The sequence below is a fragment of the Gouania willdenowi genome, chromosome 9 (assembly GCF_900634775.1).
Source record: "Gouania willdenowi chromosome 9, fGouWil2.1, whole genome shotgun sequence".
NCBI classification, from domain to species: Eukaryota; Metazoa; Chordata; class Actinopteri; order Blenniiformes; family Gobiesocidae; genus Gouania; species Gouania willdenowi.
In genome coordinates, this window is record NC_041052.1 from 2,603,950 (window position 1) to 2,628,616 (window position 24,667).

The following is a 24,667-nucleotide window of genomic DNA, read 5'->3' on the forward strand; positions in this document are numbered from 1 at the left end:
GAAAAACTCTCCTAAAAGAACTTTACTCTCCCTCAAACAGTGTGCTGATACGCTCTGGTGGCTGAAGTTAGCGTGTAATCACGGACTTTGATTATTTTTTGGGTCACAACTGTTTTTTATCCTGTTTCCATAAACAAAATAAGGTTACATTGGCATCTTTAACATTTATTGATTATTTAGAGCAAATAAAAGCAGAACAAGTTGTTATTTTGAGTGAAAAAGCTGTTAAATGATCTGAAAATCAGGCTGAATGTTTCACTCCAATAGAAAACAATGGGATGTTTACAGGCAGTGGGGCCGTGTGACATCATCAATCACATGATTTCAAGATGGAGGAACACAGGCTCTAAAATATGATGATTTTAGGCCACATTTGTAATATCAGTGCCTTCCAATGTGTCGTTGTGCTACCGTATATACGTTTTTAAAGCAGGGTGCCTCAAATGTTTGTTCACTGTTACGTATTTAGGTGGTAATTAGTTTTAATTCCCTCTTCATTTCAACACAAGGACAGATGTGACGAGGTTAGAGTTGCTCTTCAGGCTGTTTTCATGAGCTAAGCTCTACACATCTGTGCCACTGACATTTTCCCTCCTTTGTGCACGACTTTTCTCCACATCTTTGTGTGTTTTTAAGACTTATTCAATGTTAACGCTTGTGTGTGTGTGTGTGTGCGTGTGTGCGTGTGTGTGTACCAGACAGTGTGTTCTCTGGGAGGAATCCATGTTATTTTGCTGTTAACACAGCTCATAATGGAGCATTGAAATGAGAATTCTGTGCCAGGGGGAAAATGGCGTGTTCAGTTATTACTGCGCTCCACCCGGCGGGCCAAACGACCTTGGTCTGACAAAAGTGAAAGAATTCAATTGATTCCAAAAGAAATGAAATCAATTCATTCGGTCCTCATTTATCTATACTGTGTCGGTTAAACTAAAGGGGGGAAAAAGGGCTTTAATCTTCTTGAAATGGTTACATTTGTGTCCAAGCCCTTAAAGCTGTGGGAGATTTGATCAAATAAAGACGTAGTGACTGCCTTATAGATCAAGAGATTTAAGATCATTTGCTCCAAAAATAATTTTAAAGGTTAAAATTGTCGTTTGAAAGTACGTTTTGATCTCCACTATAAAAACTTGGTTTATTGACATTGTTGGAAAAGTTTCCAGCATTGCATTGTGGGATGTGGAGTCCCATAAATAGATGCATAGAAGTGTTTTTTACTTGATTCTTATTTCAACAAACTAGAGCAAAAATGGAGTCAAGCCAATCACTGTCCTCCTCGTCTGGTAAAAAAGCTTTGTTTATTTTAAAACACAGACATTGACACAGAGTGAATGACACAAACTAAAGCACTGATGCGCTTTTAGAAAACGGAAAGTTCCTGATTAGTAAGACAGAGAGACTTTTCCCCGTTTGGAACTGTGTAGCTTTACTTTTTACTGGTCTTACTTTAATCCCCAATTTCTGATTGATGTGGAATGACTGCGGATCAACTCCAACACGGCAACGGAGCTGATACGTTTCCATTCCAGTCAATGTTGCATTGCTTCATTGTTGCGGAACGAGTCCGTCAGACCATCGCCTTCTGCAACACAAATGCTTTTTTTGCCAGACGTAAATATCGACTCATGCGGGACTGGAATTTGTGACACGAACAACTGCTTTAATTTTTAAATAAAATACTACATGTTCTCTTCAGATGCTGGGGGGCGGGGCTACACGCTGGACAGGGCGGCAGTGTAAATATTTACCTTATCCATGTTTGGATCACAATAATCTCCACAGAAGCAGAAGGTCTACTGTTTGTATGGTTTTGTGGTTCTTTTTCTTAGAATAAAACTCGTTATATTGCGCGATTACGTGTGAATTTGCGAAATTCACGCGCTGGTGATGACATAATCCAAGATGGCCGCCCGGACTCGAGCTGAAACTATTTATTTAATAAGAGCCTGAAAAGACATGGATCGGAACTCTTCCCAACCCTTCAGACCTAAAGCGGAATTGAATGAAGACGGATAAACCTGTTTTCCATGTAAACCTAAATTTGGAATTACTATTTCCATGTAAACATCTTATAACTGTGGCCATTTTGTGAACAATTAGATCCTTTATTCTTCACTCTTTGGTTGTTCTTCAGCACTCCATTGGAATGACTTTGTTTGAAAAATCAAAAGTACCTTTGCTTTCGCTCTCTTCCTCTTCTTTTGTCTTTTATTTCCCTTCCTTCACTTTCATTTCTGTTACCCCCTTTTTCCCACCTTTCCCCCCCTTCCGACCCCTCAACGGAGCTTCTTCCTCCCTTTCACGTTTCCACGACTTCATTAGAGTAAAAACAAATGTGCAGTTCAGGATGTGAAGAGGAGAGAGAGGCAAACTCAGCACAAAGCCAGACTAGGAAAATAATGACTGCTACTGGCCTCTGCAGGGACAGATGGTGGAGAAAGAACGAGGTATCATAGTAATGATGATATGAAGGGGGAAAGGAATGCAACTTAAAACAAGCTTTAGGCAAAGGGGAGGAAATAGTTTAAGATATGACAGCGACCAAATAAAAACAATACAATTAGATAAAAAGAAACAATATAATGGGGAGCTGGATTTTCCCTTTACAAATTACCGGCCCAAAGTGTTTTGTGTAAGCAGTTTTGAAGTGTGCTACCATTACCTAAACTGAGGTGGAACACTGCTTAGGGAGCAGGTATGAGTGCTCCTCCTCCCCCTGATAGAGCAACCAGACAGACCTTGTTAAAAGAACAGACATCCCAATCAATATGGTCGTTCCACTGGTGCATCCAGCTGCCAGGGACTATCCACAGATAGGCACGGAACCGCAATTTGCAGACATAAACAAGGGCCTAATTGTTCAGGGGCTGGAGGTTTGGAATGAGGAAAACAAAAATGAAGCATGGCAAAGCGTTAGCAGGCATTTTAACTCTCGTTTAGGAAATGAGAGTTTGGGAGAAGTGCAAAACTTTCTTTGATGAGTGTTGTTATTGTGAACGGCAGGGATCCGCAGCTGAAACACTTCTAATGCTAATGGAAATTAGGAGGGAAGCTAGTGCTCAATGGCATCGATGGCGTCTCCTTTTCTGTTTTCCAGGCTTTGGTCACACTCGGATGTTCAAAGTAGGAAAAGTTGTTTGGAAAAGTCGTTTTTCCATTTGTGATTTTGGGTGTAATCTCGCCGGCTCATCCCACAGAGAAGAAGAAGCGTATTGATTGGTGGTCTTAACTGAAGCCGCCGCCTGATCATCCCTTCATCTCGTTTTCTAAAGGGCAGGAGAAAAGGACAGTGAAGGAGAGGAGGTGAAATAAAACGAGACGCTATCCGAGTTCACTGACTATTTGAAGGGAATCTCACAATTGCCCTTTAACAAAAATCCTTTTGAAACACTCAAACATACCTGACCTCACCTGCCCTGCCTTTTCTTTTCTTTTCTTTTCTCCCTCGCTCACTAGAAATGGATGATAATATCGGCCATTATTTGCCATAAAATGTAAATCAGTCGACATTAGCATTGGTTTTTCCACTTATATACAGTGCTGCTGTTCTGCCTCGAGCTTTATTACTAAATGTACTTTGTTTACGGTGTTACAGCGCTAACTAGTGGTGGAAAAGAATATTTTTTGGGTTTCCGCCCCTGTTATTTCTCATTAGAACCAGAACATGTTCTTGCGGCGCAGTCACTAAAGTGTTTTTAGTGGGTAGAAAATGTTTATGACATGTTTCTGTCATTTTACACACCAAGATAGATCATTGATTCATGCTTTTGCACAGCTACTAAAGCTAATTCGCTAGCTATGTGGCAGTTTTTCCACAGATATTGAAAAATACATATTTGTGCTGCTGTTCTGCCTCTAGTTACTGTGTTATGTTGTGTTTTTACTGCTATATAGTGGTTGAAAATAATACTGTTTGGGTTTCCTGATCAAACCTTTCAAGTACCAGAAACATTCTGGAACACGTCATACCTTCTAGAAATATCTTGTTAACCTCCATTTTGTGTCCTAAAGCAATGGATTATACTCAGTAATATAGATCGTTGCTCCCTGTTTTGTACATATTTAGCTAGCTCACAGCTAACGCTAACTCGATAGCTCTGGTAGGTTTGGGGGAGGTAAATTGGTTACTGCCGCCCATTAGGCACAAAGTACTAAGGGTGAGGGGAGGGGGTCTACCATCATATCAGTATCTGTTAGAGATGGCTGATATCGGCCGATATTTGCCATCGATGATGATATGGGTTTACATCGGTATTGGTTTTTCCAGATATAGAAAAACAGATTGTGACATGTGCTGCTGTTATGCCTCAAGCTTTGTGTTACTATGTTACTTTGTTTATGCTTTTACAGAGATTTTCAGTACAGGTCATTTCCTGTGAAACCGGAAGTACCGGAAATGTTCTGGATCGCCGTCATACCTTCTAGATATTACTTGTTAACCTCCATTATGTGTGCTAAACAATATAGAGATAGTTGTTCCTTGTTTTGTACGTGGTTAGCTAGCTCACAGCTAACCGCTAAGCTAACTATGTTAGGTTCAATAATGGTAATTTGGTTACCGCCCCCCATTTGGCACAAAGTAATTAGCTTACAGGGAGGGGTTATATGTATAAATCAGTATCTGTTAAAATCATTATCAGCCGATAGCTACCGTAACTGATAATATCGGTATCGGTTTTTGCAAGCTTTGTGTTACTGTGTTACTTTTACGTTTATGCTTTTACAGCGATATCTAGTGGTGGAAAATTATTTTGTTTTTGTTTTGTTTTTTAACCTTTCAGTACGGGTCATTTCCTGCGAAAACCGGAAGTACCGTAATTGTTCTGGAACACAGTCATACCTTCTAGAAAAGGCTTGTTAACCTCCATTATGTTTGCTAATTTGGTAAATCAATTCATTTTTCTCTGTAATATACATCATTGTTCCCTGTTTCTTACGTGTTTAGCTAGCGCGCAGGTTAACCACTAAGCTAACCTGCTCGCTATCTTCATCGATCTGCATCTCATGTATAATCTATATAACAAATGTTGGTTTTAAAATATTGAGCGTTATTATATTTTGTATTGTTTCAGTTGCTAAAACAATCCATTTTTCTATGTCACATAGATATTTGATCCGTCTTTCATACGTGTTTAGCTAGCGTGCAGGTTAACCGCTAAGCTAACCTGCTAGCTATCATAATCCATCTGCACCTCATGTATAAACAATATAGCAAATGTTTTATGTGTGATATTTGTTAGAGAATTGAGACAACAGATTAAAAACCAATAATACGGCACTTTTTCCATTACTAAAGTTAAGCTAGTATTCTTATTTTGCACAGATGATGTTGCATCCATTTATTGGTATCAGAAAATATCGGAAAATTTGTGCTGTACAATATTGGGATATTTGTAAAAGCTAATACCGTTAGTTTTTCTCTCCATTATTTCCTTTCTGACGCTCCAATCGAGGACAGTCAAGGTTGTTTGAATTGCGATGCTGCTCACATCTGCTCTTTATTCAATTAGTGCATTCAAGTTGTCTCCCCGTCTGTCATCCTCTATTTCTTTTTCCTCCTCCTTCATCCCTCATCTAGCTCACTTTACTCACCACAATTGAAATAAGCTTTGTCCGATGTAGTTATGAGGCACTGGACAGGATTCAGCCTGTTTAGCCACATTAGCCAATCCTGCTATATTTGGCTCAATGTTTATTTCTCGCTCCCACTGAGAGGCTGCGGGCGCCGGCTACTGCTTGTTTTTCAGAGTCTGATGAATTAGCCGTTTAATGGCAACGTTGCTCACTGCTCTGTGTGATCCCAGTCAGTGAACTCAGAGTATTTTGGTTGTTTTGGTTGTTTTTCTCATATTTGTCCAACTTGTATTAATTTTGGAAACCCAGTTTGGAATGAGATATTTATGTTTTAGTAGTGAGTTGGTGTTTCTTTTGTTTGTTTTCAAAGTTTTTTTTGTTTTTTGGAATTAAAAAACTATGAACAAAAATTCTAAGTTTAAAGTAACATGAATGCAGGGTTGGGGTCAATTCAGGGGTGGACTGGCCATCTGGCATATTGGGCATCGCCTTGTTGGGCCGTAGATTAAAAGTGGTACGGTTTTTTTTTTACGAGAATGTCGAGGCAGACATGGTAACAGGTGGCCAAAAATGGTCCAAAAGTGGCAAAAACATGGCAAGAAAAGAGTGAAAAGTGACTAAAAAGGGCCAAAAGCAGTCAAGAGTGGCCAAAAAATGGCAAATAAAGAGGAAGCAGGTGGTATGTAATGGTAAAGAGTAACTTTAATGGGCAACATTTGGAAAGAAAACAGTGAAAAAGGGCAAAAATGTGCAACAAAAAGACAAGAAATGGAGGAAAAAGAAGAAACAAGTGGCATTTATTGGGCAAAAGTTAGCGTATTTCAATAAAAATGTCAGAACTTTTTGAAAATGGGCAAAAATTGGACAAAGGAAGTTGCAAAATGGCCAAAAGAAATATGTTTTCTGGGGGAATAATAATTCAAATTAGGACATAAAAAGCCACATGTTGAGCATCACTGAATTAGTAACGTAATACATTTTTACCGCGTGCTGAATCAGATGTTCTAAAGCAGAGGTAGGCAACTTTTATCACAGCGGGACCACAAAAATGTTTGTTTGATCAGAGGGTCACATGATCAACATTCATGTCAGCATTTAGAATAATGAGCGATCTGAGCATTAATACAGGAAAGAATAAATAGTTTTTGTACTAATTTTGTGTTTGTTTGTTGTGAGGCATTTTGTGCATTTCTCTTGAACTTTTTCCTGTAAAACATATGTTTTTTGTAGTCATTGTGTATTTGTGCTATCATTTTGTGTTTTTTGGAGTAATTTTTGTGTATTTCTGTTGTCGTTTTACTTGTTTTATAGTACTGTGGGATTGCTGAGTCATTTTGTGTTTTTCTTGTCTTTTTGTGTACTTTGGTTGTCATTTTCTGTAATTTTGTATTTTTTTCTGACTAATTTTGTGTATTACTGTTGTTGTTTTTTTCATTTTTGTAGTATTTTTGTATGTTTTTGGAGTATTTTCTGTGTTTTTATCTTGTCTATTTTTATTAATGTATAATATATTTTTGCTTTTGTTTTGTGTATTTTTCTGTCATTTTGTACATTTACTAGGGGGACGCATGAAATTAGACCAAGGGCCATATTTGGCCCCCGGGCCTTAAGTTTCACACATGTTTTAATAGGGATGCAAACAGGAAGCGAACACAAGAGAAAGGTCACATTTTATGACTTATTTATTAAAGGCTCAGTAATTGTAAATAATTATAATTGAACTTTAGTGATTGAGAACGTTTTTGTAATTGATTTTCAGGGGAAAATAATAATTGTAATTTGTAGTTCAGTATTGCGGCTCTGCAGCAGGAGGAGTAGAAGTACACACGCACACACACACACACACACACACACACACACACACACACACACACACACACACACACACACACACACACACACACACACACACACACACACACACACACACACTCACACACACCACCGCATGCTGTTTGCAACTTTTGACCAGTTCACAGATTTAATCCATAAACTGCTTCTCGCTCTCGTAGATTCACTATGAATTTAATATTACAGCGTTTTGCAGGCGGACAAGGTCAATCCGTCCTGGTTATTTATTTATTTATTAATTTATTTATTAATGCTGAGGCCAGGCTCAAAGTTTAACAAGGCAGCTCTGTTGTGATTACCTTTGGGGAATTGGGCCTGTGTGTGAGCTCCAGTAACCTGCTTTGGAATCTGTACTCACACACACTTTAGAGATGATGTTGTGTGTGTGTGTGTGTGTGTGTGTGTGTGTGTGTGTGTGTGTGTGTGTGTGTGTGTGTGTGTGTGTGTGTGTGTGTGTGTGTGTGTGTGTGTGTGTGTGTGTGTGTGTGTGTGTGTGTGTGTGTGTGTGTGTGCGTGCGTGCGTGTGTGTGTGTGTTTTTGGTTTCTATGTTGTTAGAGATGAAAAAATCCTAGAGAGTAAAAACAAGGCTAACTTAGTCCCAGGAACTGCAATAATTTGTACAATAAATTAAGTTCTTTAGGTTTGGATGTAGAACAAATTAACAAGTGCATCTGTTAAACTGTTCAGATGTTCAGATGTTTGTGGAAAAATAGACGCTTTCAGCTCCTTTTGATTAGAAACTTAATCTACGTTAAATACAAACAGACAATCTTTTTGGGTAAAATGTATTAAAATAAGTCTAATTAAAGATGAATCCAACCACAAACAAATAGCAATCCCAACCAATAGAGTCACTGTATAATGATCTTAGATATGGTCAAACGGAAAAATCTGTCACACTTGTAAGCGCACACTCACTCCCTGTGTTCACTTTCATCTTTACAGTGTTTGTAGTGGGATGTTTTCCTTCTTTCACTCTTCTGCACAATCACATTATCTAATCAAATCCAACTTTATTTATAAAGCACTTTAGATAAACCCACGGGCTTTCATGGAAAATATACAAAATACATTTAACACATAAAATGCTGTACAAACTGTAAAATCAGAATATAAATAACTAACGTGTCAAATTCAAGGCATTTGGGCCAAATCTGGTTTTCCCACACCTATATCACATGATTGCAGTCATTTTAAAACAGAAATTGGTGAAATATCTCTCAATTTTCCCCAAATCCTGCAATTTTCTTAAATTATTCCAAAGAACTTCATCAAATGAAATATAAAGAAATGGTCACAAAATCAAATAAATATAAGTAAAGATCCTGCAGGGATTCAAATCTGTCACTACGTGCTTGGATTTTGTCGGTGCTTTACATACTTTATATAATAATTATATGTGGAGGTGCACACTAGAACACCTTATTGTTGAAATAACTTTTCCGCCTATAGTCTGTGTCACACTTCTGAACTAAAATAAGTTTGACACCCCTGCTGTAAAGCAGCCTGTGAACAAAGCCGCTGACAGTTCCAGAAGAGTCCAACCAAACAAACCATGTATCGTTAACATAGTGGTTGATCACACCAACAAACACACACACGGGACAACATAATAGACTTGAACTAAAATCTAACAAAAATAACTCCTTATCCCCCCCAATAAGGTCAATGAGCCTTTGTAAGCTCCGCCCTCTCCACCATCTTTTGCCAGGATCGTATCATTTTTAGCACGTAATTACTTCATTCTATTAAGTTGTGTTTTTAAGTTACGCTTACTTATAAACAAAAATAGTTCCATTTATTCAATAAGTGGAAATAAACTACAGCAGGCCCCGCGTAACGTCTCCGCGCCCAATAACATGTACCACGTTCCAGAGAATTTAGTCAAATGACTCGGTTCCACCGAGTAAAACATACGGAGTAATGGGCCTCATTCATATATTGGTATGTGTCAATGATTCGGTATCAAGCAATACTTGACTCACAAATGAATGAGAAAACAACTATGGCACTTGCCGAAAAAGGGCCCCTCGGGCCCCTAATAGAATTGTGTGAGGCATAATCATAATCTACGTTGAATTACCTTTGAAACAATATATCACACGACTATGTTCCCTTAAATTTGGAAATTACCGAAATTGGGGGGTGGGCATTTCAAAAAAGGGCTCCAAGCTTCTCATCATATTCATTCATAGAGTATACTGTAACAAAAACATAAAAAACGATTATTTGATATTTGTTTCCAAAACCAAAATGGAAAACGCCTTGTTTTTCTAATTCAAGCTCTTATGTTTCGGTACAGAAAACGAAAAATGGAAGAAAAAAAAAAAGAAAACGGAAAACAAACACCTTTATTCATTTTCTTCATTACCAATTTGCCAAAGTACGTGACCCAGAAGTGAAGTGTCATTCGACGCTAACGGCTACGCTAACGGCAGTTCAGCATGACAAGATCATGACAAGCTTCCAACTGTGCATCAGAAACGTGTCCTTTTCGCTTTAGCTGGTGTTGAGCACAGAACCTCCTCATGGACATTTAGGAGGATTTAGAGACTCTAAATGGTGCATCATCTGCACCATAAGTGTTGCATCATCTGCACCATAAGTGTTGCAGAGCTAACGATATCTCGGAATGTGTAACGCTTCACTTCCGGGTCACGTACTTTGGCAAATCGGTCATGGAAAAAACAAATAAAGGTGTTCGTTTTCCGTTTTTTGTTTGTTGTACTGAAGCAAAACAGCTAGAATATGAAAAACAAGGCGTTTTTCATTTTTTTCAATTTGGTTTTTGAAACAAATATCAAATAATAGTGTTTTTTTCATTTTTCATGTTTTTGTTACATAATGAAAAACGAATGAAAGAATGATACACGGATTCTATAGGGCCAGATTTGGCCCGCAGGCCTCGAGTTTAACACGTGCCTTAAACTATAGGTGCTAAGTAATGGTTTGATTTAAATCAATTAATTTATTCAAGTTGTGACTTTAGTTGTTTTGTTTATCAGGGCGTTAACAGAGAATTTACAGGAGAATCTTCTCGTCTGTTTCCTGTAAACATGTGGGTGTGTAAAGCCCTGAACACATTCCTTTATTTACTTTTGTCACGTGTGATGGAGTGTAGGGTTTATAAACGTGGCCTTCACTGACCCCGCTGAGCTTCTCTCTCTCTCACTCTGATACTGTGCAGGGCTGAGTAGAACCAGAGCCTTGAGTCTGACCTGCTTTTAAAGCCACTTTCTGAGCTACGCTCCGCAGACTTCTCCTCCGTGAGGGTTGCTTGACTTTCTGAGACAGAATCTAAATGTTGGAGCTCATTCTGCTCCTCAGCACAAAAAAGCACCGCGCGTTTCTTAAGCTTCCAAGCCGACGCATCAATAGTTCATTTAGGAATATTGAATTCTCCCGAATAACTTTGTGGGGATATCTTTCTTTTTTTCCTGTTTCAGACGTGTTACTTTCTTTCCTTCTTTTTATCAGTTTCTCTCTCTCCATCCTTCCATCCTGCGTCTTAAGTGGTGAACTGTCTTTTCACTCTCTTGTTTAGAAACTTTACAACGGGGGCTTTTTGCTCTGAGCAGCTTAAAGAAAGGCCATAAATCTGTTCTGTTTAAATTCCGACTCCTTTAAGCTGTGTTTTACTAAGACCTGATGCACTGCATTCCAACAGGCTTTTTAAACATTTGCCTTGAATGTATTTACTAGCTGAATGATATCCTGTCTACATGGGAGCAGACACAGAAAGGCCGTGTTTGTCTGTCTTTATGGACTGGGAAACAGCGTCACATGTCACACCCCCTCAGAACATGGAGATAATACCAGAAAAAAGGGAAAGAAAAGGAAAGAGGGTGGGAAAAATACCTTTGGAGAGAAACTAAAAGGTTTTTATGTTATTTTAAGTGATTTTAGTAAAAAAAGAAGAAGAAAAACCCTCAGTTATTGTCTATTATTGTACGTTTCTCGTATAATTGTCGTTTTTGAAGCCCTGCTTTCTTCTTCCCTCTCACAAAGGGAAGATCCTGACCTTACATCATCTTTACGATGTGCTTTACTTGGCTTTGCGGTAAATGTATATTTTACGTGGTGATAGAGTGCATTTTCATTATTATTAGATCGATTTGAATGTCGTTTTTTAGAAAATGGTCTTGGCGATGATTCGCTGAGGAAACGAGACGTCGCCTTCGTTCATCGGTTTTGTTTAAAGCATCTACAAACTGTTTTTACGTGTTTTTACACAATCATTAGTTTGTGCACATACAAAAAGTACGCGGCCATTTACTTTCAAAACATCTCGTGGTGACGTCAAAATCCTGTAAGTTACATCCAGAAGAACGTTTTTGCTGCTGATGCTAAATTAATAAAAATAAGTAATTTTTAAAAATGACATTGTATTTCATAGTGTTACTTATCACTACGAGGGACAAAAGTAACATCCAGTCAACGTCAAATAACACATCTGATCATTATCACCTCCTATTGAGACACACGTATTAATGATGATTTAGCTAATTCCTGAAGTCAGTTTGAAAACAATTCTGTTGCAGTAATACATAATTCAAAATAAAATAAAAAATAAGTAAATGTATGTCAAAAAAAATTCCAAAATTGAACAGAATAATAATATTATTATTTTTTAAACAGTCCAAGTTTATGCTTTATTGTTCCTTTTTAAACATTTAAAGCAATGAAAAATTTATGTTTTTTTTATTGTTGAGAAAGTTCATGTTTTGTTTTATTTATTTATTTATTTAAAAGGACTTTAAAAAAAATAAATTAATAAATAACCACCATATTTTTTTTTTTAAAAAATTGCACTGTATTTTATAGTGTTGCTTTTGACTTTAAGGGACAAAAGTAACATCCATTCAACGAATCAAATGACACATCTGATCGGTATATCACCTGCTATTGAAACACATGTATTAATGATGATTTAAAGAAGGGGTATGTAAAATCTTTAAAAACTCTTGACGGCATCCATTTTAGATGCCAATTCGCCTGAGTCCTCCTAGGAACGCCCCCATCTCCTAGAAACGCCTCTGACCTTTGTCACCGCCCACCACCCCACAGCAGAGCGCCCCTCCCCCGCATCTCGAGCAGGCAGCAGCACAGCTTTTTATTGCAAAACATGTACAACATGTAGCTTCATAATGTAACATAACTGTCCTCAGCCAAACATCCAGCTCCAAAATGGAACTATTTATGTTGCTTTTAACATAAAATAAATCATTAATCAAACATTTTGCTGTTGCACTTTATGATAAAAAAAAAAGATTATGCATTTTATGTTATATTTATGATTTCATAACAACATAGTTTCATTACATATTACTGAATTGCAAAATGTGCTTCAAAATTACATTCATTTATTTATTTATTTATGATAAAAATGTTGACTATTACCAAGCAGAGATGCAGTAGTGTTGTGATGACGCCACAAACAGCGTGCTGAAGGGGCGTGTCAGAACGGGTCGTAGCTTCTTAAAGAGACAGAGGCCTATTTCAAGGCGTTTGATACAACCAGCAATTCAAAGCAGTTATTTTAATTAATTGTTATTTAATTAAAATTATGAATTATTTAAAAAAAAAAAAGTACAAGTGCATGCTTTATTGTTACATTCTAATGGTTATTATGAGCAATGAAAAATGTAAGGTTTTTTTTTTATTAAGAAAGTTGATGGCTTTTTTGTTTGAACTAAAAACAAGTATTTTTTTTTCAAATTACAATGTATTTCATAGTGTTACTTCCAGTCGTCGTTAAATGACACATCTGATCTTTATGACACCTGCTATTGAAACACATGTATGTAGTTTATCACAGTGAAAGATAATATTAGTGTGTAACGGTTGCTCTGCTATCGCTGACTGTAGATACTAAAGTGTTCCAGCTTTGCTCCATGACAAAAGCTGATTTTCTTCTGAGCATCACGTAGATGCTTTAGTTTCTCCTGCTGTCTCTCACCCTCCTGTAAACTCTGACAACAGCACATTTCCCGTCAGGATGAATTACGGCCCACTCAGATCTGCAGGGCAGCATCTTTGAAGTTCAAATGGGGGAAAATATCATAAGTATAGGCCGCGGTCCAGATAGCGGTGGCTGCTCTCCCAGAGATTGGAATCATCAGTAAGTAGTGATTTGCTCTATCATATGAGGCTCTTACAGGGCCTGGCAACGGCTCTGAAAAACCAGTGCAGTAGATCAGGATAGTCTGGGAAAGAGAAGAAGAACAACGTTACAAATGTTCACAGGCCTAAAAGCATTTTAGTTGTGAACTCCAATCTGCGTTGCACATTTCATCTTAATTTATCTACACAAAATGGGTGTGTCCGTTAAAGTTGTGAATGATAAACCAATATATATGGTAGTGCGTTATGAAAACATGTACCGTAGCATATGACTCTATGTCTTTTATATGGCTAATTTAATGTGTGTGGTGTTGGTCACAGTCTGTAGCTAAAATATGATGAATCATGCTAATCTGCTAATTTGCAGTAGCATGTTTATGTCACCCAGAGATACTAGTTATAGCATCGTTAGAGGAACACCTAGTCCTGGTCCTCGTGACTGAAGTAGGTCCTCCTTGTATAGCCACCATCACCTTCTGAAGCCACGCCCACTGTCAACCACTGGGATGGGCTGGTCAGATCCAGACTAATTCTACATCATTTAACGCTAGGCTAATGCTAACGCTAGGCTAATCTTAATCCTAAAATGAGGCTTATGCTAACGCTAATTAATGCTAATGCTGATGGTAGGTCAATGATAACGCTAGGCTAATGCTAACACTAGTTTAATGTTAATGCTAGGCTAATACGATTGTTAAGTTAATGTTAATGCTAGGTTAATGCTAATGCTAGGTGAATGCTAATGCTAGTGGTAGGTCAATGCTAACATAACACTATACCAATTCTAACCCTAGGCTAATGCTAACACTAGGCTAATGTTAATGCTAGGCTAATACGATTGTTAAGTTAATGGTAATGCTAGGCTAATACTAGCACTAGGTTAATGCTAATGCTAGGCAATGTTAATGCTAGGCTAATGTGAGTGCTTGGCTAATGTTAACGCTAGGTTAATGCTAACGTTAGGTTAATGTTAATTTTCAACACTCCAGCCAAACAGAAATCTAAAGTTTGGTTTCTACCAAAAGGACAGAAAACATGACAAAGTTCACACTATTAGCACAATAAAACAAGAAAACACAGACAGACGAGTAATGGTGAATTCCTCAAGCCTCATAACGACCAGCAGTATCACACCATTAATACAGATGGTGACGGTAAAGTTATCTCTAACTTCTACGGACAACTCGGCCTTAATTCTGCACCAGCTCAGGATATAATGGCAACAAGAACCTGATTTATTGCTGAGGGATTCTGATATTATTTGTGACCTACTGTATGGATGATATTAGATAACGTGGTGGAGGTTTGTGTCTCTGTGTTCTTGTTTTCAGTCTTTTTATTAGATTTGTCTCATAGAAAAAAACGTCTAAATTACTGGTTTGAGAAGTCAGTGATCACATGAGTCTTCTTCTTGTTCTTCTTCTTCAAATTCTTCTTCTTGTTCTTCTTCTTGTTCTCGTTCTTCTTGTTCTTCTTTTTATTCTCCAAATTTGTCTTCTTCAGACTCTTCTTTTTTTTCACATTCTTCTTCGTCTTGTTCTTGTTCTTCTTCTTGTTCTTGTTCTTCTTCTTCTTCTTGTTCTTCTTCTTCTTCTTCTTTTTCTTCTTCTCGTTTTTCTTCTTCTTCTTTTTATTCTCCCAGTTTGTCTTCTTCAAACTCTTCTTCTTTTTCAAATTCTTCTTCATCTTGTTCTTGTTTTTGTTCTTGTTCTTGTTCTTCTAATTCTTCTTGTTCTTGTTCTTCTCCCTGTTCTTCTTATTTTCCAAATTTTTCTTCTTCGAACTCTTCTTGTTCTTGTTCTTGTTCTTGTAGTTCTTCTTCTCCAAATTCGTCTTCTTCTTCAAACTCTTGTTCTTGTTCTTCTTCTTCTTGTTCTTCTTCTTCTTCTTCCTCCGCTAGCTGTGGCGTTTGGTTTGACCTTGGTGTTTGAGCTCCTTCAACAGAGGTTGTTGTTGTTTTTTTTAACTCTCCAATCCAGGGTCGAGCCGTAGAAAAAACACTTATGATGTATGAATGCCTTCGCTCACCGATTTCCTGTCAACAAGATTTTCCGTCCACCTGCATTAAGCCATCTTAAAAATAAGCCTCAGCATACAGTATGTCATTCAAGATGCTATTTAATTAAAATACATCTCAAACAAGGCGAGGGGGGGGGGGTTATTTTTTTTTTTTCTAAGTGTATAAAGCTCCACTAAGTCGGGGGTGATTGATGGCGCTGTGTTGTTGTTTTTTTCTTTCTTCCGGCTTTGATTTGCATCTACAGCCACGGTAAAATGTTTGAGTTCAACACGAGGGTGAGAAACACTATAATCAGAGTGTGTGTTTGTTTTTGTTTACAGCGCAGGTCACTGCAGCAATTACTCTTTTCTGCAGTTGCAGTTTAGGGAATTTGCAATTCAAACATTTAACATGGCCACCAATGGCATTTAGTTAATGATGCAGCGTTTTGATTGGGACTCGTGTGTGCGTGTGTGTGTGTGTGTGTGTCCGTGTGTGTGTGTGTGTGTTTGCTCAGCAACTGAAGCCTAACGCTAAATTAGCATTAATGAATGTTATGGCCTCCTATCACTTTGACAGCTTTATTCTTCAAATGTGTTCTCATCATATTTATTTAAGCCCTGATTAACAAACAAGTTAATGTTTAATTCTCTCTTTTTAGAGGAATAACTTCATACGTCATGAATGCAATCAGAGGTTTGTCATTTTATTTGTGCTAACACTGACTTAGCGTCACTCAGCTGTAGCAATGCTAGCCGTCGTATATACATAATAAACATAATATGATACAAATGAAACTGTGTTGTACGTTAGATTCTATACAGGACTTTTCCAAACATTAATTTCTCCAACATTTTATTGATCTAGACTTTGTTTTTTAGCTCATAATAATAGGAGAAGACTGCATGTGGTTTCTATTCATTTGAAGTGATAAGTAAATTAATAAACAGGAGGGTTCCGGTTATGGCCACGAGCTGAATGGTCACGTTTATCCCTGCTCTCTGAAAAACTCCTGAGAAATCCTTTAATTTTAGATTATATTACGCTCCGAACGGTGAACTCGGATTTACAAAGATGCCTGGCACCTCGAAGGCAAGTAAAGACAAGACAAAGTCTTCCACACAGTCCAAATTAACGGACTTTGGACCACAAGTTACGGAGCCAAATGCTAACGCTAGCAAGGAAGCTAGCGCCGCTAAAGAGAGGGCCGACACTCACGCAGAAACCAGTGAAGCACCTGGGGCGACTTCGTCACCCACTGATCCCATGTACCTGTTTAAGGAAGAAATATTGGGGGAGATACGCGAGATGGGGTCAGAGTTTTCGGGAGTTCAAGTTCTCTAAAGGATACATTGTATTAATAGCAGCAGGGGAGGGGTGGTTACACGTTATAAAGTTACTTTAACAGATCGGAGATCTGAAATTTTTGTGGTCGGAAGCTACGCTTTTCACGGGTTGCCCAGTTTTCTGGGATGAGGGATGAAAGGTTTTGTTTGTTTTTTACGTGTGTAAAAAACCATCGTTCTGTGTGTTTTACCTCTCAGACACTTCCTTTGTGTAATGTTGTTTACATTATGTTTAAATGACACAAGTTAAATGTACTTCCTGGAATTGCAGAGGCTTGAATGGTGTAAAAAAAAATCAAACAGGTCATGAACAAGTTGAAAGATATGGAGTCTAAAATAGTTTTTTTTACAAGAGACCCATACTTTAGAAGACGATAATATAAAGATAAGCAGAAGGTGGCAGGGAAGTCTGTATGCAGCCTCATTTACTTCAAAGGCAAGAGGTGTTATTATTTTAATTCATAAATCGGTTCCTTTCCAGGTCACAAATGTTATTAAGGATAAATTTGGTAGATATTTAGTAATTCAAGGACTTATTTTACATGAAAAAATCAATTTGGTAAATGTTTATGGGCCTAATATAGATGATGATCAATTTTTCACAAATCTCTTTCTAACCATTTCATCTCTCAATAAAAACCATCATTGGTGGGGATTGGAACTGTGTTTTGAACCCTACTTTAGATAGATCAACTGGGACTGACTTAACTCATCATAAAAGTAGGGATGTCATCCAGGACTTTATGAAGGACTTTAATATGCTAGATATTTGGCGTCATCGTAAACACATTGACATAATGTATTCTTGCCATTCTAAAACTTTTAACTCATATTCTCGCATAGATTACTTTCTAATTTCAGCAGAGTTATTACCTAATATAATTAACTGTTACTACGACAGTATAACAGTATCAGACCACTCTCCCTGTAGTATTGTAGATTCCCATAAGGATCTTAGGTCGGACCCCCCTAGATGGTGCCTGCACCTAAAATGGCTTAAGGATAAGGAATTCCTTAAATACGTAGGAGATAAAATCGATGAATATTTTGACATGAACACTACACAAACCGCAGCCTGTATCAGGTGGGAGGCCTTTAAGGCCGTTCTAAGGGGGCATATAATTTCTTTTACATCATCAAAGTCTAAGGATTCACGAAAAAAAAGAATTCAATTGGAAGAGAAAATAAAAACAGAGGAACAGGTTTTCAAAAATAAAAATCCATTGGCAGAAAAAGAATTGTTACTGTTAAAAGCCGAGTATAATAAAGAATCTGCAGACCGGGCGACCTCTAATATCATAAGGCTCAATCAAACTTTTTATGAGCAAGGAGAGCAAATTAGACAACTGGAGGCTCAAAAAAACATTACCTCAACAATAAATGTAAATGGAATGACTGTAGTGGACCCAAAGGAAATAAATATAAAGTTTAAAAATTATTTTGGAAAACTGTATGATTCTAAGGAAGGTGTAGACTTTAGTCTACATAATGCATTTCTGGATAAATTATCTATTCCCACTATTACAGATGATTTTAATGAACAGTTGGAAGCCGATATTAGTGAAGAAGAAATAAAAAGGGTGATTGACAATATGCGACTTGGAAAGAAAGGTGGTCCTGATGGGTTCCCAATTGACTTTTATAAGAAACTCTTAAATAAAATAATAAAGCCGATGCTAGAAATGTATCTAGAAGCATTTAATAATGGTAGCCTTCCTTTTTTTTTTTTTTTTTTTTTTTTTTTTTCTTTTTTTTATATATATATATATATATATATATATATATATATATATTAGGACAAAAAAACAAAACAAAAAAAAGACAAAATAAATAAATAATTCAGCAGCTGACTGATGTCAAATAGAAGATCAATAATCAAAAATCACATCAATAATCAGTATGTCAGAATGTAATTTAATTGAGATGCGCTGATGAACCAGCTCTAATACACATATACTGTATGTATATGTTCTTTAGTTTAGTGCACGTAATTTCTTTTGTGTTATTTTTTACTTAAAAAAAATGAAAATAAAAAAATGTAAACGTAAATTATTTGAATAATGCTAATTAGCTTTTATATCAATAAATATGTTCTGACAGTGGAGCATGAAAATGGTATTTTATCTACTTTACTTTTAAACTTTTAGGAAGTGTTTGATGAGAAACAGGAAGTGAGAAAAACATGATGAATCATGTTTGTAATCCCTGATCAATTAAGTTGGATATAACGAAGGCCGACAACGTGACTTTTGATCAGAAACGCATCAGATTTGTCCTTTGATTCATGTAACACATCCATTCTCATTGAATATATATGTGTGTGTGTGTGTGTGTGTGCATGTGTGAATGTTCGTACTAGAGCGTCACACGTTTGGCTCTGAGAGGAAAAAGAGAAAAATCCCAAACTCTGCAGGATTTCTTCTATTCGTGTGAACGAAGAGGAAATATTTAGCACATCTTTTTTCTTTCTTTTTGATCAACCAAGCTATCAATGCTTCCCTTTTTTGACTTTGATCTTTTCAGCGTGTGAGGAAACTTTGGGATTTAGCGTTTTAAAACCTCCTGCTGCTTCTATCAATCAGAACATCAGTGATGATGGAGTCAATGGTTCCTTAAGCCTCAGCCTGTCTCTGTGTTTGAATCACTCATCACTTTAAAGCTGATATCCAGAGTTTCTGAGAAATCTATCAATCAATCTGTCAATCAATCTATCAATCAATCTGTCAATCAAAGTGAATGTGGAACTGTGCGTCACAACAACAAACAGGTAAATATGATTTTGGCTCTTACATGACCCATAGACCTATATTATTGTGACCTTGTTATGTTCCGTGATGCACGTGCAGAAAAGTAGAGGCGTGGCTTCTGGTAGATTGGCAGAAATGTGAGCATAAGAAAAAGAAGGTGATGAGTAGCATTAACGCAGCGAGTGGAGGTGCACAAAAGTCAGGGTACAAAAAGAAAAGAGGAAGAAGCTATTTTTTAGCGATTTATCACAATATTTCACGGTGCGATTATTGTATCGATCCAAAAACTGTCCAAATTGATTTCTTTTCTTTCTGTTGTTTTTTAGTGCATTTATTTTATCATTTTGTGTATTATGAGAGTCATTTTGTGTAGTTTTGTTGTTGTTTTGGGTGTTTGGAGTTATATTTGTGTATTTTTGTTGCTCTTTAGTGCATTTTTCTGACATTTTGCATTGAAGGAGTGATTTTTGTTGTCTTTTTGTGCACTTTTCTGTCATTTTTGTGTATTTTCAGAGTCATTTTATGTTGTTTTGTTGTAGTTTTAGGTTTTTGGAGTCATTTTTGTGTATTTTTGTTGTTCTTTAGTGCATTTTTAGTTTTTGAAGTCATTTTTGTGGTTCTTTTTTTGCGGTTTTCTGTCATGTTGTGTATTTGGAGTTGTTTGTGGTCCTTTTGTGCATTATAGTGTCATTTTGATGCATTTTATCGAACCTAAAATAAAACCACTCATAGTCATCTTACTAAGCACTTCTGAAAAGTCACTTTTTCTAATAGGAATTGCCTCGCCCACTTTTCACAAACAAAGTGATGCCCTTGTTGAATGCCATGATGAGTTAGCATCCCAGCAGCTCTACCAGTAAGTCATTAAGGCAGATTAAAGTTTAAAAATAGTGACAGAACGGACAACCACAGCTGGTCATAACCTGACAAACGTCCAGGAAACTTTGACTTTTCCTTCATAGAAACAGAAACATTTTGTCACTGCTTTGGTAACGACATCAGTGGACGTGTGTGTCTGTGGTGTCACATGTGTGAGAGTGTTTATGTATTATTATCTCTGGAAAGTGTCACGTTCTCGGCCAGGCCGTGGTGGGTTGTGGTGGAGCCCTGGAGGTCTCTAGGGTCACTGTGGCTCTGCTCTTTGTCACATTCTCATTCTGTCTCATTGTTGGCTGGACCTCAGCGTTAGAGGAGCTGATGAAGAGCTGATGAAGAGCTGCAGTGGCTTTTAGTTGCTACATTATGTTACATAGTTGGTTTTATTGTTACATGAAGTTTTTATCCAAGATTTTCATCGACCCAACGTGACATCTTCACTTTGTTTAGTCGCGTTTGTTTTGCTTTGAAGTTTTTTGAGGAAACAAACATTCTCGACTTTGATCAGAACAAGGCCACAAAAATTTGATTCGAGGGTCACATGATGATCAACATTTATCAGTTAGAATAAGAACCAATCTGAGCATTAACACAGGAAACAACAAAGAGTTTGTGTGTGTTTTTGGAGATATTTAGTTTTAGGTTTTTGGCATAATTTTTGTGCATTTTTGCTGTTTTTTACATTTTTCATTCATTTTGTGTATTTTCAGAGTCATTTTGTGTAGTTTTGATTTTTTTTTTGTATATTGTGTATTTTTGTTGTTATTTCGTTCATTTTTCTGTCATTTTGTGTGTTTTCAGTTTCTTTTTTCTTATTTTCTTTGTTGCTTTCTACATTTTTTCTTCATTTTGTGTATTTTCAGAGTAATTTTGTGTAGTTTTGGGTTTTCATAGTCATGTTTGTAAGTTCTACCGTTAAGCGTTTCTCTCATTCATGTTTTTTTTTGGAGTCTTTTTTTAAATTTTATTCTACTTGTTTTGTCTTTAATAGCAAATGTTTCAACAAAGTCCTTCAAACAGTTAATCAGTAGCGAATTAATTTAATTTTTTCAAGCCTTACATTAGGACAGAAACATTCCAGCTTCCACTTAAGGCTTTTTATTCCGGCTACTTCCTTTTATTGTGAAAATAAGCAGTTCTTTCTTATACATCACATATCTTCTCATGAATTATCTTAAATGTTTATTTGAGGTGCTTGTAAAATCCAAACGTTCTGAATGACATGAAATCCATTAGTGATGAATTGTTTTTCCAAACATTACCTACAAAGCTGCTCTTCACTTTCATTTCATTCATCTTTTTTTTTTCCCGCCACTCCTCCTAAAAACAGATCATAGAGGTTTCTTTTCACGGAGAGAAAATGAGACGTGATTATAAGAAGCACATCTACGCTCGTCTCCGTATCAGCACCTGGCTCCTGTTTTATGAGCCACTATAAAAACTGGGAACTTATCATTATAAGCGTCTGCTGTCATGAAACAGGATAAACATGTAACAAATGAGCAATCATAAAAAGCAGCACGCTACTTACGCTACTCTGCTGCTAAAGTGACAACCTTGAAACCTTTTTTTTTTTATTTTCTTACATCCTCTGCACATGATTACTTTGTTTTGGTGCTTTTGATGCTGTAAATAAATTTGTTCTTCATAGCGTGTTCACATTTGAACTTTAAATCAAACGTTTCATCATTAAATCTGAGCATTTATATTTCATAAAGTTGCCAAACTTTGCACAAAGCTTCAGTTTCATCTCAGATTGATTCAGCTGCAAACACAGGCCAATTGTCTTAAAGTGATCCTCTAAAGTTCAACGTTTGGAAAATTCACAATAAATCAACCATATGTGCTACAGATTTATAACTTTCACCAAAGTTTAGCCCCAATACTGAAGAAACTTTTGTACATTTAAACCTTTTTAAAATTTTGAAGTTCATCACGCTGTTTTTATTAAAAAAAAAAAAAAAAAAAAAAAAAAACAACTGTAAAACTCCTCCCACACTTTTTGGTTAATTGACACCAAACTTGTTACGTCACATCTTCAGACTGTCCCACACAAACCAATCCACACATTTTAGATTTATCACAAATTTAGCCTACAGTGTCTCATAATGTTTGATTGTAAACGGTGATTTAAACATATACTGGCAAATTCTAGCTAAAAACATTTTCAATGTTCAGTAATTTTCTCTATTTTTGTTGTCGTTTTGGGTTTTTTGGAGTAATTTTTGTGTATTTTCTTTGTTCTTTAGTGCGTTTTTCTGTCATTTTGTGTATATTCAGAGTCATTGTGTGGTTTTGTGGTTGTTTTTGCCTGTGAACGGTGATGTTTGACTGTAAACTGTGATATAAGCATATACTTGCAAATTCTTGCTAAATACATATTCAATGTTCAGTCATTTGTTGTCGTTTTGGGTTTTTGGAGTAATTTTTGTTGTTTTTTAGTGCATTTTTCTGTCATTTTAAGTTTTCTGAGTCATATTTGTAGTCCTATTGTGTGTTTTTCTGTTGGTTTTGTTGTCATTTTGACTGTAAACAGTGATGTAAACATATTTGCAAATTCTTCCTAAATACATTTTTAATGTTATTTTAAAATCAATGGCAACATTTCTGAGTCATTGTAGATGATGTTTGGAAAATATCAGAATTTTATCTCCAAAACGTAATTTTTTACAGCATTTAAAATTTCACTCTCATGCTAAATGACATTTTTAAACATTAGTTTTTCACTTATGGAGCAAATAAATCATTGCTAAAAAAATAATACCAACTTCTCTATGCTGTCTACATGAAATTTGTGTATTTTTGTTTTAATAACTGAATTTTTGACTGCCTTTAAACGCTAACAGCTGCTGTCTTAGATTAAGATTAGTCAATTAGTGAAGCTACAGGTGACATTTTCATGTGCTAATTAATCTTAGTTATCTAGAGGATGTTTTTTGGTGTTGAAGGTTGACGACATTTCTGTTTTCGCCTAAAATTGCCTGGCCCCGACCATTGCTGCGCAGCAACTAGAATTACCTAATATATTTGTGTATTTCTTTCTATCATTTATTTTCCGACCCACTTCCTCCTTTCCATGATCACAGGGGTGTGTGTTTCAATTATTTTTCCCTTTTTGTAACGCTAATGCTGAGCGTCTGTGTTTGCAGGTGAACGAGGACACGGTGGAGAGACTGGTGGCCCAGTATCCTCACATCGTGTTCAGCACGGTGATGCAGGACTGCAAGAGAACCCTGGAGAGGGCTTATCAGATGGGCTGGAGTCCCAACACGTCCAACGCCTCGTAGCTACAGCTCAGACACACACACACACACACACACACACACACACACACACACACACACACACACACACACACACACACACACACTGTTTTTCTAGACCAACACAAAGTGCACAGCTCCATTATTAAACACTTTTTTATGTTAAAGAAAATCATGCATGAACATTACGTAGCAACGTCTTCACTAATAAAATATTTTTAGTTTCACCTTCATCATGTTTCAAAATAAGACGATTTACATTTTTTAGATTAGAGTTTTTTCGATGAAGAAGTTGGAGGAGATGAAGAACGGACGTTTAGTGTTTAATGGACTCTGGTTTCATTCATTATTCAATGGGACTGAATGGACTGCACTACACACACACACACACACACACACACACACCTGAGACGATATTATGAAGATGATCTACCTTTACTTTGAAACCCAGTGAAGGAGGCGTGGCCTTTGTGTTTTTTACTTCAGTTTTATTGTGGAAACATCAGGACAGAAGTTGTTTCAAATCAACCAATCGATGACGAGTATGTTTTTTTTCTGTGACTGGAGGAAAAAAAAAATCATCTCTACAACCGAGATCTGTTCTGTACGGTGGCCCTGAAGTACAAATTACCAACGCAAAAAAGAGAACACACAAAAGAAAACACAAACTTACAAGACAAAGCACAAACGCAAAAAAGAACGTATCCCCGTACTACCTCAGTTTCTTTTGTTTGTGTGTGTTTTTTTGGCGTTTATGTTTTATTTTTTGTGTTCGCGTTTCCTTTTTTTTTGTTTGTTTTATTTTTTGCGTTTGCATTGTGTGTTTGCGTTTAATTTTCGTGTTTGTGTTTCCTTTTTTGCGTTTGCGTCTCGTCTTTTGCGTGTAG

General features: G+C 36.7%; 1 protein-coding gene across 1 annotated transcript in view; it reads left to right on the top strand.

Moving 5' to 3' along the window:
• The window catches only part of fbxl17 (F-box and leucine-rich repeat protein 17), a 225,870-nt gene extending 201,442 nt beyond the window's left edge, over nucleotides 1–24,428 (top strand). Inside the window, exons 5-6 of the mRNA XM_028456884.1 lie at nucleotides 23,667–23,846; nucleotides 23,883–24,428. Coding sequence (XP_028312685.1) covers nucleotides 23,667–23,804 — 138 coding nt within the window. The 3' untranslated portion in view covers nucleotides 23,805–23,846; nucleotides 23,883–24,428. The remainder of the gene's footprint in view (nucleotides 1–23,666; nucleotides 23,847–23,882) is intronic.
• The last annotated feature ends 239 nt before the right edge of the window (nucleotides 24,429–24,667 follow it).